The 18,410-nt window shown below is 39.3% G+C and overlaps 1 protein-coding gene across 2 annotated transcripts in view; it reads left to right on the forward strand.

Moving 5' to 3' along the window:
• Positions 1-18,410, forward strand: part of DIAPH2 (diaphanous related formin 2) — a 5,354,951-nt gene that overhangs the window by 3,881,523 nt on the left and 1,455,018 nt on the right. For both annotated transcript variants that reach the window (XM_044057628.1, XM_044057629.1), the window contains exon 23: positions 16,690-16,814. In XM_044057628.1, coding sequence (XP_043913563.1) covers positions 16,690-16,814 — 125 coding nt within the window. The remainder of the gene's footprint in view (positions 1-16,689; positions 16,815-18,410) is intronic.

An 18,410-nucleotide genomic window follows, 5' to 3' on the forward strand; every position in this document is an offset into this window, starting at 1 on the left:
AAACTATTAGACACACCATTGAACAAAGACAATTTGTTTGGCACCAAGGCAGAAGAGGTCTTAAAAAAGGTGGAAGAAAAAGCTAAATCTATGCAGACAGTCAAAGACTTCTTACAGGTCTAGCCTCTGAGGTTCAGTAGGCTTTGCCCCTCCAAGTACTGGTCTTTTCCGGCCCCCTCCAGGCCAGCTCAGACAAGACCTAGGGGAAGCAGACCCCCCCAGACAGCAGTCCAAGCGAATGCAGAGATCTAAACAATGGAGTTCCTCCACTTTAAAAACAGGGAGTGCTAATCCACCCCTTATGGAAGGAACTCACAATGACTTTACACCTCCACCCGTTATCTCAGCCCACATGCTTGTGCCCCCAGGAGGAAAACTCTCCTCCCATGCAAAAAACTGGGCCTCTATTACCAACGACTGATAGGTCCTCAACATAGTGTCCCAGGGATATAATTTTTTTTCCACACACTGCCAACCCCAAAAGGGTTCCCAGATCTTCCTCAAAACCAGTGGGCAGAGGCCATAAAACAAGTCCAAGCCCTACTCTGCATGAGGGCAATACAGCCTGTTCCTGCAGAACAAATAGGCCAAGGATTCTAGTCCAGGCTTTTCCTGGTACCCAGAAAAGAGAGCACATGGTGCCCAGTCCTCGACCTATCAATTCTAAACACCTTCCTGGTGATACCAAAATTCAAAATGCTCACCATCCAGCAGCTTCTTCCTATGCTTTCCAAGGATGCTTGGTTAGCCACCCTAGACCTAAAAGAGACCTATCTACACATCCCATTCAGGGATTCTTGCAGGAAATATCTGCATTTCAAGGCAGGATCTATGCACTTTTAGTTCTCTGTGCTTCCCTTTGCCTTATCCACTGCTCACAGAGTTTTCACAAAATGCTTGGCTCTAGCCATTGCTTTTTGCAGACAAAGGAATATTCAAATTTACACCTACTTAGATGACTTCCTGATTCAGCCAGATAGTCAGGAAAAGCTGTTACAGCACCTGATCTTTGTAAAGGACCTACTGACCTCCCTGGGGGTATACTATAAACAAAAAGAAATCCAAACTAGCCCCCACTCAATAAATTGTATTCCTGGGAGCAAGCCTGGACACAGCATCCCAGATGGCAGTCCTTACTCCAGAAAAACAAGCCTACCTGACAGGCTACTTCTTTCAGCTAGCCACCAGAACCTAGTTATCCTCAAGGAAAATCCTGTGTGCTCTAGGGTTCATGGCATCCTGCATTCTACTAATTCCATATGCCAGACTGTGCATGAGGAAACTACAATGGTACCTAAAAAGCTTTTGGTGTCAACACTCTCAGGACCTGGAAACTATCATATTTATAACACCCTGTCTAAGGAAAGATTTTCTTTGGTGGCAGCAGCATGCATCCACAACAAGGGTCCCCCTTCTCACAACCCCACGCTGCCCAGACCCTAACCACAGACACATGCGATTATGCCTGGGGTGCACACCTGGATGGCAGGTGCATTCAGGGCCATTGGAGCCCAAGTCAAATACATCTGCACATCAACCAAAAAGAGATGTTAGCTGTTCAGCATGCTTTGACAGCTTTCAGATCCCTGCTCTCCCCAGGGCCACTGGTGATCAGGACAGACAACACCACAGTGATGTGGTATATCAACAAGCAGGGAGGAACTCACTCATCCTCTGTGCAGGCTCGCCATGACACTTTGGTACACGGCTTCAGCCATGCAAATTCACCTGCTAGCACAATTCCTGCCAGGCTCCCAAAACTCTCTGGCAGACAACTTAAGCAGAAACCTGCTAAACCCACACGAGTGGCAGCTAGACCACAGAACCTTCAACCTTGTAACCCAGAAATGGGGCACCCCGAAGGTGGACCTCTTTGCCTCCCACAACAATCACCAGCTCAACAAATTCTACACCAGGGAACTTCACAGCAAGGCCTGGAAAGTGGATGCTCTATCCTTCCAATGGGTAAACCTCTCAATCTATGCATCTCCCCCTCTACCACTTATTTCAAGGGTACTACTCAAAATAAGGGAGGAAAAACCAAGGGCAATCTTGATTGCCCCAGACTGGTCATGCCAGCACTGTCACCCCTGCCACCATGGAAGCTACCTCAGATCCCAACACTCCTGACCTAGAAGAATGGATAATTCATGTATCCACAATTGCAGACCCTGAACCTGGCAGCCTGGCTTATTCCCTACCCTCTCCTCCAGCTGCCAGCCTAAGCAAATAAGTATTGGATGTTATACGTGAGGCCAGATGCCCCATCACTAGAAAATCCTATGCTGACAAGTGGAAAAGGTATTGCACCTAGAGCCAGGCTAAAGGAGCTGAAACAGCACAGACCTCCCTACCTCTCATCCTGGATTACCTAGCAGACATATTAAACAGGGGTCTTTCCTTCTCTTCTGTTAAAATTCATGCATCTGCCATCTCTGCTCATTACAGCACAGAGCCACCTCTCTTCTCTCACCCTCTCATCAAACAGTTTCTAAGAGGAACAACAATTTATGGCCACCCAGAAGAGCTCCTACCCCAGCTTGGGAAGTTAACTTTGTGTTGGAAAAGCTCACACTGCCCCCCTTTGAGCTTGCAGCTTCAGCAGAGTTAAAATTCCTCTCTTGGAAAACAGCCTTGCTTCTGGCCATCACTTCAGCTAGAAGAGTCTCAGAGTTACAAGCACTCATGGCTGTAGAGCCCTTCGTCATTTTTCCATGCTGACATAGTCTCCCTCAGGACTAACCTAGCTTTCATGCCTAAAGGTGGTGTCCACTGTGGCTCTCAACCAAACAGTTCATTTGCCCACCTTTTTCCCTAACCCACAAAACAAGGGGGGGAAGAATTCTGCATTCTCTAGGTGTGCACAGACAGCTCAAATTATATCTGGATAGGACTAAATCTTTTAAGAAAACTGACCAATTGCTAGTCAGCTTTGCAGCAGGAGCAGAGGGCAAGGCCATAGCCAAACAAGCAATCTCCAAATGGATAGCACACTGCATCCATTTCTGCTACAAACACCATGGGAAACTGTCCCCTAAGGGGGTCAGGATGCATTCCACCAGAGCAAACTCCACCTCTGCAGCTTTTCTCAGAGGGGTCCATACTAGGGACATCCTGGAGGCTGCAACATGGACTTCTGTTTATACCTTCACCAAACATTACTACCTGCTTGTCTTCTCCAAATCCATGGCAGGCTTTGCAACTGCATCTTGCAGGACATCCTAGCCAGCCCCCAGTCTTCTTGACTGCCTCCACCCTTTTCTTCAGCTTTGGGAATCAACCCAAGTGTGATGACTGCAACAGTGAAACATGAAGAACATAGTACAGTTGTGTACACTTACCATAAATATAGATGTTCGAGCGTATTCACTGTTGCAGCCCTGGTTTCCCACCCTCCATCCCCCTGTCTCTCTCTTCCTCACCCCTTACAGAGGATTTTTTGGTATTTACTTTCTACTGGTGGTGTTCTCCCACCATAACCTAGCTCTCTATTTGGGAGCTCCTGACAGTTGGGGCAAGAAAAACTGATGTAATGGTGTCGGCTGCCTGATTTTATACCACTGACAACCCAACGTCAGTCCTGGAGTGACAGCAACCAACGCAGAAATACTAAGCCTCCGGTATTTGGACCAACTGAGGGCTACCCCTGGCAGGATAACCCAAGTGTGATGACTGCAACAGTGAATACACTCTAACATCTACAATTATGGTAAGTGTACACAACTGTACTTTTTCATGAGGTCCCTAATGTGAAATTGTATCCCAAACATCTGAAAAATCAATTGCGAGATTCAGATAAAAAAATGACTGGTTAGTTTAATAATAAAGTGTACGCCCCCCCCCACTCCCCGCTTAGTGAATACTAATTCCAGGGTTTCTGCAACTCAGACTCGGTCATACCATGAGATTTAATATATGATATACTCCCCACAATTACACTTACAGTTCTGGTATTCTAAGCATCATAATTACTGCCTGTGGAATGCCAAAAGTATCCTTTCAAGGTTCAGATTTCTGTTATTTGTGTGTTTTTTTTTTTTTTTTTTTGTATATTTATCTTGCCATTTTTGCCAACTTTTGCTCATAGTAATACAGTCATGAAAAAATGCTCTTTTTTCCAATGGCCTTGATGTTATTTACATGGAGGGTTATATGTCCCTTTGTTATCAGTGAGAAGAGCAGACCTTACCATCAGCAAAGGTGATGATTGCTTTAGATCTGCAGAAACTCACCTTAGAATTAGGTGAGCTGACGTGTAAAAGTCAGGTGTTTTCTGTGAGACTGAAGAATTGTAAACATGGTGTTCCTTCACAAGAAAAATAATGCTGAATAATAGAGCTTATGTAATATGTTTTTATTGCAGCTCAGAAGGCTATACTTTCATATCTGATGCTGAAAGTTCCCAAGGCTGTGAGCTTTAAACCCACTAAAAACAAGCTAAGTTAAATTAATTTCATGACACAGTTAAACAATATCAGGTGGGAACTAAATAACGGAGGTATTTATTTATTTTTTTGCAGGGATAGTGTTGTAGGAAACTTAAATCTAAGTTCCCTAAGTAGTTCAGATAGCTGTTAAGGACCTCATGGGAGATGTAAATGGTACAGAAATTTCCATCATTCACTGAAATAACATGAAAAGATGAAAAGGCAGAGTAACAGGTCGGACATCAACTGTTAGATTCAGCACGTTTAATAACATAAAAAATGTAAAGTAACATAGCAGAGTAAGTGCTTTCATCTCCAAACTTATAGCTAAGGAACTGAGATTTCATCAGAGTTATCGCCAAGTAGCCGAGATTTCATCAGAATCATCGCCAAGTATCCGAGATTTCATCGGAGTCAAACCCATTCCTCTGCTCTTTAATCATTTTTGCGGTTTTGAGCTTTTGGTTAATCAAAAAGTGATTCACAGAAACAACACTGATTGTCCTGTAGACAGTAGTTGTAATGCTTTGAAAGAGTGTTGCATACAGGCCACCTGAAGAAACAAAGGAGGACAAGAAGGGATAAATTTATAGTAATACTAAGGAAATATGTAGCAAGAGACACTTACCACAATTTCCTTTGCAGGATGTAGAATGTTTATTTATATATATCTGCCAGGTTAGTACACTGATCAATACCTGAGCAATTTCAGGCCCAGCCACTACTAGTCTTTTAACTGAGCCGACATACCTCTGAAGAGTATTTCATTCCAAGGAATGTTCCTCATTTTGAATCTTAGAGTCCATGTTCATCGCAGTTCCACAGTGTTCAGTGTTCACCGCTTGCATAACCTACATCCAGGGTAAATAATACTGGGTTGTAAATGTTCATTAAAAGAACATCTTAAAAATTAACACATTTTAGTCATCTTGTGAGTGTCTTAGCTGAAGTTGTTAGTAAGTCTTCCACATTTTTCATATTTGTTTCCACTTTAAAACAATTAATGTTCCACATTTTGGAGCTGGAAGGTTCAAAGCTTTGTAAGGTGCACATAGGGTACTCGATATACAGAATAGCAGCTCTTGATGCTTTAAGTCTTTTGTGTTGCTCACATGGTTTGCATCTCTGAGTACTTTGCATAAACAGTATGCAGAGTAAGGTCAGTATACCCATGTGGGCATTAAAGATTGTCATTGTCTTTAGGGCAAAGAGAGTTATTTGGGTGGATGCATTGCAATCTTTGGATGGGTTATTAAATATCAACTTTTTTTTGGCAATGATACTGATGATGATGTGAGGTAGCATCAGCTATGCCAAAGAGAGTAGGGTAGTGCATGTGTAACATATGCCAGCCTAGATAGCTGGAGTTTTGTAAAGAATTGTATAACATTTGTATGTCAAATTGATTTGTACAGGTTCTTGTGTTGAAAATGTATTTATAAAGCTGCTTGTGTTAAAAATGCACCAACAGTGGGTCCTGCTGGACAGAAAAGAAATACACCTGTATGTCAGGCTATATTGTAACTGTTGAAATGAATATATTGTAACAGAAGATACTGGAAGAGAAGAGGTTAATCTCAGTACAGCTAACTTTGAAAAATTCTCTGAAATTAAATTACCCAGTTTAGGCCAAAAAAAATTGTGTCTTACAGTTCTGATTGCAGCCACAGACAAAGTGGCTGTGAAATCCAACACTAGTAATCCTACTGTATTGTTCTTAGGAGTGAACAAATTGCTACCCTGGAAGGGTGGATGTTTTTTGAAATGGTTTTATAGCTTCCAGATGCTATAACACATCTTAGCAAAGCTTTGTGTGTATTAAGATACATATGTGCTAGATTCTGGTTCAGTTCCTAGTAAAGGGGGTAGTGTGGGAACCAGAAGTCAGATGACCAGATGTAGGTGAGGTCATTCTGTAATCCAGCACTGAAGTAATGTTTTAATACTAGATGAGACATAAGTCTCACATTGGTCTGTGAAACCTGACAAAGAAGGACCACTCACCCACTTTATCTTGCCTTGATCTAGTAAGTGAACTAGGGAAAACTATTTCTTTGGATCGGTCAGACAAATATAGTTAGATTAGTTAAGTATTGTTTTTTTGTATCTGTGTGAATCTTTTATCGGTATTATTTTTAATATTTCCTATGACTGAAATTCTAGTGTTTATTGTAAATAGAAATTTAGTAGTTTCATGTTCTTTTATTATTTATTAACTGCAGTGGTGGTGCTGCGGTAGCGTTGTCGCCACATAGCAAGACGTTGTCCCATTCGATTCTCAGCTAGAGCGTCTTCTGTGAGGAGGCATACGTGAATGGGGCATGCCTTCGTTAAAGGTTGTGCATCAGGGCTGGTAACCTGGTACGTAAAAGTCCACTACCAATCATTAGCAGACCGGAGTTCTGCTGTGCCGACCCCTAACCGGGAAAAGCCAAAAGACACAAACAAATGTTCTTTTATTATTTATTAATAAATATATTAAACATTTCATTGTGGCTGGTCTTTAAGAGAATATTTAACGTTTGAGAGTACTTATATTTATTTCGTGACACTGTGGCCGCTCCTGAAAGCCTTGCTGCATTGGTCAGTCATATGCATTAGTATTAATTTTACTCAGTATAATTGGATACCATGGTAAGATCCTTAGAGTAGCTTGAGTTGGAGTGTTCTGATGGCAGTATCTACCTTATAGTCTGGGCAAAGGGGGTATAGCAGATAAATCTCTGCCAGCCTTTTCCAGGTGTGTGTGTGTGTGTGTGTGTGTGTGTGTGTGTGTGTGTGTGTGTGTGTGTGTGTGTGTGTGTGTGAAAATCAAATCTTAAAGCCAGTGTGTGTGTCAGGTACTTGGAGCAGGGACAAAGAGCACTGGTTTCACAGAGAGAGTGGTAGAGGACTTGGCTGCGGACTCAACTCTACAGCTGTGGTCAGTGTGGGGTCTTATTTGGGGCCTGGTGAGAGAGAGGGAAACCCAGCCCCAGGATGGGAGTTTGTTTCCTGTGTGCTCTTAAGGGAAATTGTGCTTGTTGCAGAGAACTGCATCTGGAAATGCTGTGTGTATCTATCTTTGTTCCAAGTGAAAGTGCCTGACCGGTGTCCGTGATGAGGAGTGAGGCTCCTTGATTATGGGTCCAGAGCAGGGATGTCACAGGTACAACCCTGTGCTTTATGCATTTTAACATTCTTCATGATAGTAGTATACAGTGTGAATGTGTGTGTATGTATGTATGTATATATATATATATATATATATATGTATATTTTTTTTGTGAAGTTATTTACTGTTATCATGGTTCTTGATAGATCATTATATTAGTACTTCCATCTCAAATGACAATTTTGAAGGCTATCAAAAATTATATGTACATACACACACTCATTCTGTTGTTTGATATACAGATGCACCAGACTATGCAAGGAGAATATAACAGTTAGTGGCTTATCTGATGCCATGATCTGCCAGTTTACCCACACACTAATGTTACTACACCACAGTACCAGTAAGATTCTGTCATAGTCCATGTGGGAGTTAATGACCTGAGATATACTTCCCTGGACTATATGAAATTGAGACATTGCTGATCTCTCTGAGTATATGTCTCAGGCAGGTATGTGCCTTGCATTAAGCAGCATTCTGCCTTCACCAAGGATGATGCCAAACTATGAATGTAAAATGATTGCCTTTAGTAATTGGCTTAGTTTCTGGTGTCTTTCTAGGGGGATTGAATATTTGTCACCATTTGAGGACATGGTTAAAAAATACACATTGCTTTGCAAAGGATTGTCTGCTTCTCTTTTTCCCTAGGCTTCTGAATGTCGGCTAAAACTCTATCCATCCCCATACAGCCTTTTTATGAAATGCCAAAGTGACAGACCTTCTGACATAGCAAGTAAAACCCAATGAAACTTAAAGGTATTACTGCTCAGTGCTAGGAACCTAAAAAAGAAACTCCACACCCCACAAGCTCTTCTTATTCTGAAGAATATAGACATCTGTGCCATTAATGAGACATGGTTTAAATCTGCAGAAAGCACTCTGGCAGTGCAAGGCTTTAGTGTTGTCCACTCATTTGCACCATCAGCTGCACAGAGAGGGACACAAGGTGGAGGGGGTTGTCTATTTTAACAAGTATAAATCTAGGCTGGTTAAATAGGAAGATGCCCTGGAATTTATCAAGAACAGATCTCCACAGCAAAGTCCCATACCATATCCTAGCAAGCTGCAGGTCACACTCTGCCCTGAGAATCCCATAACTCATACCTAGACCAGCTGGAGACACTCACCGTTAAACTAAATACCCTCTTTATGGGAGACTTTAACTACCCCTCTGTAGACTGAGAAACATGCACTGCCTCATAGTCACAGACACAATGATTCCTGGACTTTAACACAAACATTTTTTTTCCAAACACACAGGCAAACTTTCATTTATGTAAAAGCAATCAAACCATATTAGTAAGTTCACATTTACAAACATTATGCATCACATATATTGATATATATCATATAAACAAAGCAACATTGCATAAATTGTTTAATTCTGCCTTCTATTAAACTTTGTTCCTCCTCCAAAACATTTTCTGTGTGTATTGTTCCCACAATTTCCATTTTTTTATGTAATTTACTTCCTACCCTGATCTAAGGTTACTACTTTCGGTTCTTTTATCACTGTTACAATGTCAACTACTTCATATATGCCTGGTTTAGATTCTGATTGCCATTTTAAATTGTTTTTTTTGGCAGCCACCAGAATTAAACTTAACAGGGCCTTACTGTGTCTAGGCAGTTCAGATCCTGTATCCCTGCTCAAAATAAAATATTTCCTTAGTTACACTCATTTGCTCACACAGTATTACTGACATAGTACTCTGTATGGAATTTTTAAAGTTTGCCAACTCGTTTCACTCTGAGAATATATGTTCTCAGTTACCTCTTTCTTCCTCCTTACACCTGCAACATTTGCCACCTGCTTGAGGAAAAATTCTTTGGAGTCTGCTTGGAGCATAAATGTATCTATGCAGGCACTTCCAGGCAAAAGGCCACATCTTCAGTTTGTTACATATTTTGGAGCCAATACATATGTCCTCCCTTTGTTTCTTAGTGAATTGCATATTTATCTTTCTTCCCAATCTTTTCTGACATCTTCTGATTGATTCCTATAGTCATCGGGCACTATTTTATATGCCCTACTAATTATCCTTTTAACAGCAGCTTCTGTACTAGTTTCAATTAAAAACTCAACTAGTGCAGGTCTTTCATTTAGGATTCTCCTATCTCTTTCTCTTTGTCTTTACTCTTGATATTCAACCCTGACACACAAGGCAATCAGTAGTCAGCAATCGAAATTGGGCTCTTCTCAGTCTGTTATCGTTGTCGCTTTAATGATTTGTTCCCAATACCGTAGCTTCTTTGCCAACTTCCTGCGGTGAATTCCAGCCACTCTTGCCTATTCTGTGCGACCCTAATTGCAGTCATCCCTATCGATAGTTTCCTTTTTCCATTCCCATGTTGGCTTAGTTCTTAGTATACTTTCTACTACTTTATGAATATAATATTCTGTATGACATTTGTTATTCTCCATAAGGACCCGTGTCCAAAATATGATTCTTTCATTATTTCTTGAATTACCTCCCTGCTTCATCATCATCCCTTCCTGCTTTGAATTGTAGCTTTCTGCTCGTTATGTATAAGACCCTTAACTGTGTAACTCCATACTATCAGTTCAAATCAGGTAATCCTAAACCTCCTTGTTCTATTTTGAGTATCAACTTATCCCACTTGATTACCCTCTTCCCCTCTCAGATAAAATCCTTCAGGTGTTATTAATTCCTATCCACAACTTCTTCTCTGGTTGATAAACATATTCCTGGCGTGTATAAAACTAAAGGAGCTAAAAACATTTTTACTGCTTGTATCTTATTATCCAAATCCATTAGCAATTCCAGTTTCTAAGTTTTTGTATCATCTTTTATTTATTCTCTTCCCACATATTCTTAGCTGTCATAACAGAATCCTTTTTAATCCAAACTTGTAAATATTTCATTTTTATCATGTCCCCATTAGTATGTGTATAGCTGAATCAGTTCATGTGTGGGTACATACTTTGTACCACTGGCCATTGCTTTATCTTCATTAATTTTTTATCCCCCAAAATAACTGCAATTGTATCTGAATGTTCCACAACACTGAGATGTCCTTTTCTGGTTCCATCAGGTACAAAATAATATAGTCAATAAATAAAGCCAACTTTTCTTGAACACCATACCAATTATATCCTTGAATTTGAGTCCCTTATTTTCTTTGCCAGTGGTTCTAAATATAACACAAATGTTTTTCTTTCAGCTTTTAGGGGTCGCCACAGCAGAACTCCGGTCCTCTAATGATTGGCAGTCGATTTTTACGGTGCCGAGGTGCCAGCCTGACACCCAACCTTCAATGAAGGCACACCCATTCATGCATGTCTTTCAAATGCCTCTCGACCGAGGGAGGACATGCAGACTACACACAGAAGGTGCTCCAGCCGAGAATCGAATGGGAGAACCTCTTGCTGTGAGGCGACAACACTACCTCTGCACCACTGTGGCTTCTAAATATAACACAAATGAAAAAGGAAAAAGAGGACATCCCTGCTTGGTGGTTCTGTTCAAACATAACTTATTAGAAAGGAACCCTCCTACTTGGATTTATGTGTCAGATGCCTCACATATTCTTCTAATTAAGGGAAAAGCTGAAAAGACAAACGAGAATGTGTCAGGAAATGCAAACGCTTCTATTGTCCTGCCCTACTCATAAAATCCAAGTTTACTATGTCAAATGCTTTCCCTGCATCAAGACCTACAAATAACAATGGTATTTATTTATATCACGCTTCCCTCTGGATCATCATTGTTTTATTAATGTTCAAGGAATAAACTTCAGGGGCAACACCATGACTATCGGAGCCGACCGTTTATTATAGAACTTACAAAAACAGAATAAAATAATAAAGAACAAAGGCCAGTAAATGCTTTCACATTACACTGAACACTTCATCAGACTTCTAAAAAACACTTCTGTCTTCCTCGAATTAAATACATGAATCACATTCAAAATAGACCAATAGGAAAAGTATTTCTATTAAATAACTAATTAAAACTGCATGAACCCCTCCTCAAAACCATATTTTTTCTTAGCTATCAATTTTGACATCACCTTTGTCATTCTTTTAGCTATTGTAGGCATAAACACTTTATAATCATTGTTTAAAATTGAAATGGACCTGTATATGAGGCTGAGTCTGATGGGCTTTTAATATATGTAGGTATTGCAGCCTTCACAGCATTTTTACAGGATTTTGGTGCCTCCCCTCCATTTAAAATATTGTTAAACAAAACTTTCCAGATCTGTAACACTTTCTCTCCTAGCTTCCAGATTTCCACTGGAAAACACAAATATTCTTGACCAGAATGTGTGCACACCCACCAGAGGTTCAAACATATTGGACTTGGTAGTCATTAGTAGCAGCCCCACTCTCAAGTGTCATGTCCTCATTGGTGAAGTTGGACCACAAAGCCATTGCCTTTGAAATAAAAATCAACTTGGTAACTCCAGCAAAACCTGTAACAGCTAACTATTCTAAAGCATACTACATCCAATTAAGTCATAGTTTGTCAAAATTCATTGCCCTTCCCAACCCCAAATTCACAGCAACATTTGCAGAGTTGTTTACAGAGACCCTGAATACCTGTATAAAGGCTGCTGAATCTACCAGAAGTAAGACCTAACAAACTCTAAAAACAAACTACACTGGTGGAATTCTAACCTTAATGGGGTATATAACAAAAGGAAAAAAGTCATGGGTAAAACCAGGAAGAGGAGCTCCCTAATTCAAATAAACATGAAACTAAGAGGACTAATTAAGTCCAGCAAGACCGGTTATGAGGTTAACATAGCCTCACAGGCTAAAGATTACCAGAAGGTCTTCTCCAGCTATGCCTGAAACCTCAAAGGCAGCATGCATCAGTATACCAAACTGGTGATTAATGGAGTTAACTTCACTGAGCAGAGTGAAATAGCAAATTTACTGGCTGACAAATTCAGCTAAAACTTCAACCCCCCAGTTCCCCCCATGAAATACCTACTAGCATAATCACCCTCCCCAACTATTAACAGGGAGCAGGTCTTGGCAGTGCTTGCTAAGGCCAAAAACATAGCCTCAGTTGGCCCTGACATTATCCTGGGATACCTCCTTTATAGCATGAAACATGACTTATCAGGACCATTGTCACTTTAAGTGTAGCATCAGAAGAGGCTTTGTACCATGAGAGTGGAGGACTACAATGTTTATCCCACTTCATAAGTGTGGACCATCAGCCAACCCTGGAAACTATAGCTATATTAGTGTGACTGGTCTAATGCACATCATTGGACAAATTATCATGGTAGTCAGCAAAGACATAGGCAAACCTTAGACACTAGACCAACCCAGTTTGGCTTTATCAAGAGACAGTTATACATACTAAACCTGGCGGACTTCTTTGAAAAGATCACCAAGTCATTGGATGAAAGAAAAAAATGCATACCACCTACCTGGACCTGGCTAAGGGATTCAATACAATCTCCTACTCAGATATAGTTGACAAAATCACTGAAATGGGCATAAATCCCTACTCAACTTGCTGGATTGGCAGCTCACTCACAGACAAGGCTTAGGAAGTCATGATTGGAGAGACCACCTCCACTTAGAGACATGTCACTAGCAGGGCACATCAGGGCTCCATGCTGGGCCACTCCTATTTGGCATCAACTTTCTGGCGGTAAATGCTGATGTCAAAGGCCTTTTACTGACCAGGTTTATGGATGACTGCAAATTGAGAGCTATCATAGATTCACCCCGTGACACAAGCATCTTTCAAGCAGTTTCTTACACAGACAAGTAAATGGTTCCAAAATCACAGATTAAAACTCAATACCAAGAAATGCATTGTAGTGCTTTTGGAAAAACTGCCACCAATGCTAATTACTCTGTCAGCATTTTTCTGTCTCTCTCAATCTACCCCTGACACTGTGCCGTTTGGCTTCAGCCCCTCTGATTCTCATTTTGATCTCCTCATTCAGACTTCCCTTCTACTTTAACCACCCCTGCCAGGTTTGTGAAGCTAACATTTTACGCTTTTTTTCCCTTTTATCTCAGTTCTCAGCTTCTGCTGATTTTTCCCTCATTTGCTGCCATTACATCTATCTTTCTTATACTCAGTTTTATCCACTGTGCCTTTAGTTTTGCGTTCCATATGCATGGTAACTTAAACCACAAAATCTTAGCATTAAAGTGAGCTGAACATGTGACCTTCAGATGAACCATTGTCACTGTACGAGTAATATAGAAAGCTGTGAACATTCTAGAAATATCTGGTGGTCATACCTCTCAACTGTCGAGATTTTTAGCGAATGTCCAGATTTTTGCCTAATATTTTTGTTCTGTTCCTCATAAAATTTGTTTTCTGGTAAATGATCGAGAGCTGAAGACACTAAATAGTGACACGCTTTCGAATTTAAGAATTTCTGTCCTTCAGAAAATACACAGTAACACAAAATTTATTATAGCAACTTTCTAAGTTTATAAAAGCAATATTTAAAATATGCCCCTATTTTTGGATCTGTATAAAAGCCAAAAGACTTTTTATCCCATCATTATTTTTGGTCTTTGTCCACATCTCTTGCTTTAAGAGGTTGAGAGGTTTGTGTTTGTGTTTTGAATTAGCTATGGCAATCTTATTTTGCTCCCAGAATTTTTCTCGCAGTTTCATGTTCTTCTTTTTTTACTTTACGGCACAAATACTGGATTCCTTATCATTTAAGGTGCTACATGCTGTGACTGAATCAGCTCTGTCTTCATGGAAGTGCTTTTACCAGAAGTGATCAATCTAAGTACATGCCTTTTATATGACTGGCCAAAATATCTTGCATCTTAATGCCCTGTACTAGATTTGAAATCAAGTTTTTTTAGTCACTGTTTACTAGTAAATGGCTCCTAATAGAACATTTTACATATATTAAGTTCTTTTATTTTTCACTGAGGACCATGTCATTCTTCATGAATGGGCTCTGTTCTCATGGTTTGTGTGGTAGGTGTTACTACATATAATCTTATAGATGTTCTCGATATGTATGCTAAGAAATTCACCTGTTGAGCTTCACTGTACTGTCAAAGTATAATTTCTTGGCTTCCTTGCCTCAAGTCATCCTTCAGATGACAAATTAAACTGAGGGTCTATCTACTTGAGTTGGTTGTAACTCATCTTGACGTAAAAGATCCCACAGCATTTATCAAATAGAGTAGGGAAGTTTCCCTGGTGCCCTGGCCAAATTTCCCCTATTCAGTATGAATGCCACCTTGGGTCTCCCCTAAAAAAATGCCATTGGACTAATGGAACTAACCCGCTCAACAAAGTGTAAATAAATAAATAGAACACATAATAAATTGGCTGTGATTGGAGACCCAATTGTAATCCTCTGTCATGTTTATTTAATGGGTTCTGCTCTGCCATTTGTATTTAAAGGAGCAGTGGTAAAGAAATTATACTTTTTGTAGGCGCATGTCAACAGTTTTCTAACTATGAGAAAATCTGAGTGCCTTTTTCCTCTGCTGTTTTAATCAATAGAAGTGTTTAGGACAGGTTCCAAAATGATCATAACTTAGTTAAATGAAAACTGTAAATTGTTTAAAGAGGTTTAACATTGTAATAGGAAACATGTTCTATTGTAAGTAATAATATTGTTTTTCTCCTAATTTCTAGTACATTTTTTCCTGAGGTATCAGATTCCTTCAGTACTTTTCTAGATTTGACATTCTGAGTGAATGTTTCCTACATTATAGCTTGGCTCATGAGATCATTATTAGTAATTTTTTTAAAGTTACTTCTACAAAACATGTAAATACCAGTACATACATAAAAATTTAACCTGTACATGTACATGCGCCTTTGGAAATTCACCATTCTTCTGTCTGTAAATTTGGGTTCTAACAGGGAAATGGTAATGCCAGTAAAGAATATATGAAATTTAACCCACTTAATAACAGGGTCTCATAAAAAATGTCCTTTACTGCATTCATTGCTGCAGGCAGTACATCTCGGATGCCAGCTGACGTAGTGTGGTACACTACATTAATTATGTATGTATAAGTCTAGCTATTTATAGATAGGTACACACACACACACACACACACACACACACACACACACACTGCATGTTTGTATCTGTGTGTTTCTTTCTCTTCATAATAGAATCAACTCAGTAGGTTGTGAAGGAAGTGTTTATTTTCTTTCTGAACACATTTAAAATGCTATCTGGTGCTTAACCCAAGGCATATACTTAACCTGAACAAGCGTGATTTCTCTTATCATGTAGATCTCTTCAGCAAATGTGACATATCAAGTTAAGACTATTTCTGAAGGGGTTTATTCTGCTTCTTTCAGTAGCTCTGGTATTTCAGTTTGGAGGTTTTGTAACGGTAGACAAACTTCAGATCTCAACTACTGTTATTAGACATGAGTGGAGGCACTGTTAAGTGGCACCTGGACAGGCAGGGGCTTTGCAGATGAGTGACTGCTGAGACCCGTCATTCTGTCAACATCAACAGGGATTTGACTTGCAAAGTGGCAGAGCTTCGGTCACTGTTAACACTAAGAAAGTCTAGGCAAGAGGTTAATAAGACCACAGTCTTGTTATGCTAAGTGGCACAAGAAATTATAATCATGACTAGTTACCTAAATAAATAAGCTCTGCTGACAGCCTAGACAGTAAATGTACTTAATTTTGTAAGATGCTGCATGACAACGAAGTAGATTTTCATTCACTGAAATAGTCCATCATTTTGTACCAAAATATATTTGCTACACTTGTCTTAATCCTTAGCCAAACTCAGAGCTTTTAATTAGTACACATACTTCTAGTCTCTATGCTTCTGTCAGCAATATAATGTAGCATAAAAGCAGATGTAAATTATGGTCTTCCCATCAATAAATTTAAAAGATAATGATCTTGTATCGGTAAGTGGCGGAATAAGGTGATGACAACCTCACAGCAGATGTGACAATCTGATATTTTATGTCACTTAGTCTTACTTTATGAAAGTGTAGATTTTATTATTAGCTACTCAGAAAACTAAGAATGGTCTTAATGAAGTTATTTTCATTAACTAATTTACAGGGGCTTCTCATAAAAAGATAAATGGACTGGAGTGAAATGGAAATAATTCTCTCATTCTGTATTATTTCGTTTCAGTTTCTGCTCAGAATCTTAAAGCCAACCTTGATGCAATGGAGAAGCAAGTACACCGTCTTGAAAATGACCTCAAGAACTTTACAAAAGAAGAGGACGTACATGATAAGTTTGCAAATAAGATGTCTATATCCTTTCTATATTTGTGAACATTGAGCAGACAATAGCTTTTAGCGTACGTCAGTGCTTAAATAAGGAATTATTGTGGTACATTTGTATTCAGCATGAGATAACATTAATTGCACAAAAAGGTAATCATTTGCAAATACTACTTTTCTATTTATTAAGTTGGGTAATTAAAAGTAAAACAACAGATGAATGCTTGAGAAATTTTTTAAAAGGAGATTGTCAGTTTGTTTACCATTTGCATTGGGCCTGATTGCAACTGCTCTTGCCAACTCACTTTCCATTTTTTCCACATCCTGTATATTCTTAAGCCAGTCTATCAGCTTATATTTCACTAGTTCTTTGGAAACATGTTCCATTTGTTCTTTTTCATTTCTGCAAAGAAGTACTGTCCTTGTATTACTTCAAAAATAACCTGCTTAAAACTGTTGTACAAGAGAGAGTCCTTTTCAACTGCCCGTGTTATTTATGTATTTATTTATTTAATTTATCATTTCTTAGCATGGACCCTTTGCAGACATGACAAGAGTAGGAGTAAACACACACACACACACACACACACACACACAAATAAATGTATGTTAGATGCATTCAGAAATGTACATGTAAAGTGTGAGTGTATTCAGAGGTGTAGATAGGCATACTCTTTATACTGTAGAGTATATTTGTTCTAAGAATCAGAAACACTGGGTCTTTATTAAGCCATATTATGGCTATAACCCTTTAAATTAATGCCTCTAACAATATGCATGTAGCTTGTCTACAAAGAAGATTGCAAATTAAAACAATATATCTTTTGATTGAGCAGCTGAAAATGCTTGACAGATGTGCCCGATTTTTAAATACTAGGTGGGTTGGGGACAGCAACAACAGTGTGTGGGTGTGTACAAAATGGAATTCATGGACTACATACCTGCGTGCGTACACACACACATACATATATATATATATATATATATATATATATATATATATATATGTATACACATGCATGCATACATACATACATATATATATATATGTATATATCTATCTATGGTTCTCCTTCAAACCATCGAACGTTTAAAACATTGAAGTTCAGATCATCGAGACCAGAATATCGAGTGTTAAAACATCGAAGGTTTGAAGGGGAAGAAAAAGGTAAGTGTGGGTGAGGGAATGTTTATGTTTTTGCAGGGCACCAAGGTTCCCTGCATACTGTGTGTGTCTACGTGCCATCTGTGCGATGGCACTACAGATAGTGTCCGGAAAAACTCCCGTTTAGCGCTTCTGCATATAGCGCTAAATGGGAGATTTCTCTTTACGCCACTGTAGTGCGGTCTTGGAGTTGGAATATTAAAGTAGGGGGGTGGGGGGTGCAGGGAGCAAAGCCCCCCTGCATACAATTGTTACAATTTATTTATTTATTTATTGTTTGGTTACACTTGTAACCTTCAGTGTTTCAAAATTTGATGTTCTCGTCTCGATAATCAGAATTTTGATGTTTTGAAATTTTGATGGTTTGAAGTGGCACTAATATATATATATATATATATATATATATATATATATATATATATATATATATATATATATATACACACACACACACACACACA

Source organism: Protopterus annectens, chromosome 15.part0 (genome assembly GCF_019279795.1).
Source record: "Protopterus annectens isolate FY-2018-M chromosome 15.part0, PAN1.0, whole genome shotgun sequence".
NCBI classification, from domain to species: domain Eukaryota; kingdom Metazoa; phylum Chordata; order Ceratodontiformes; family Protopteridae; genus Protopterus; species Protopterus annectens.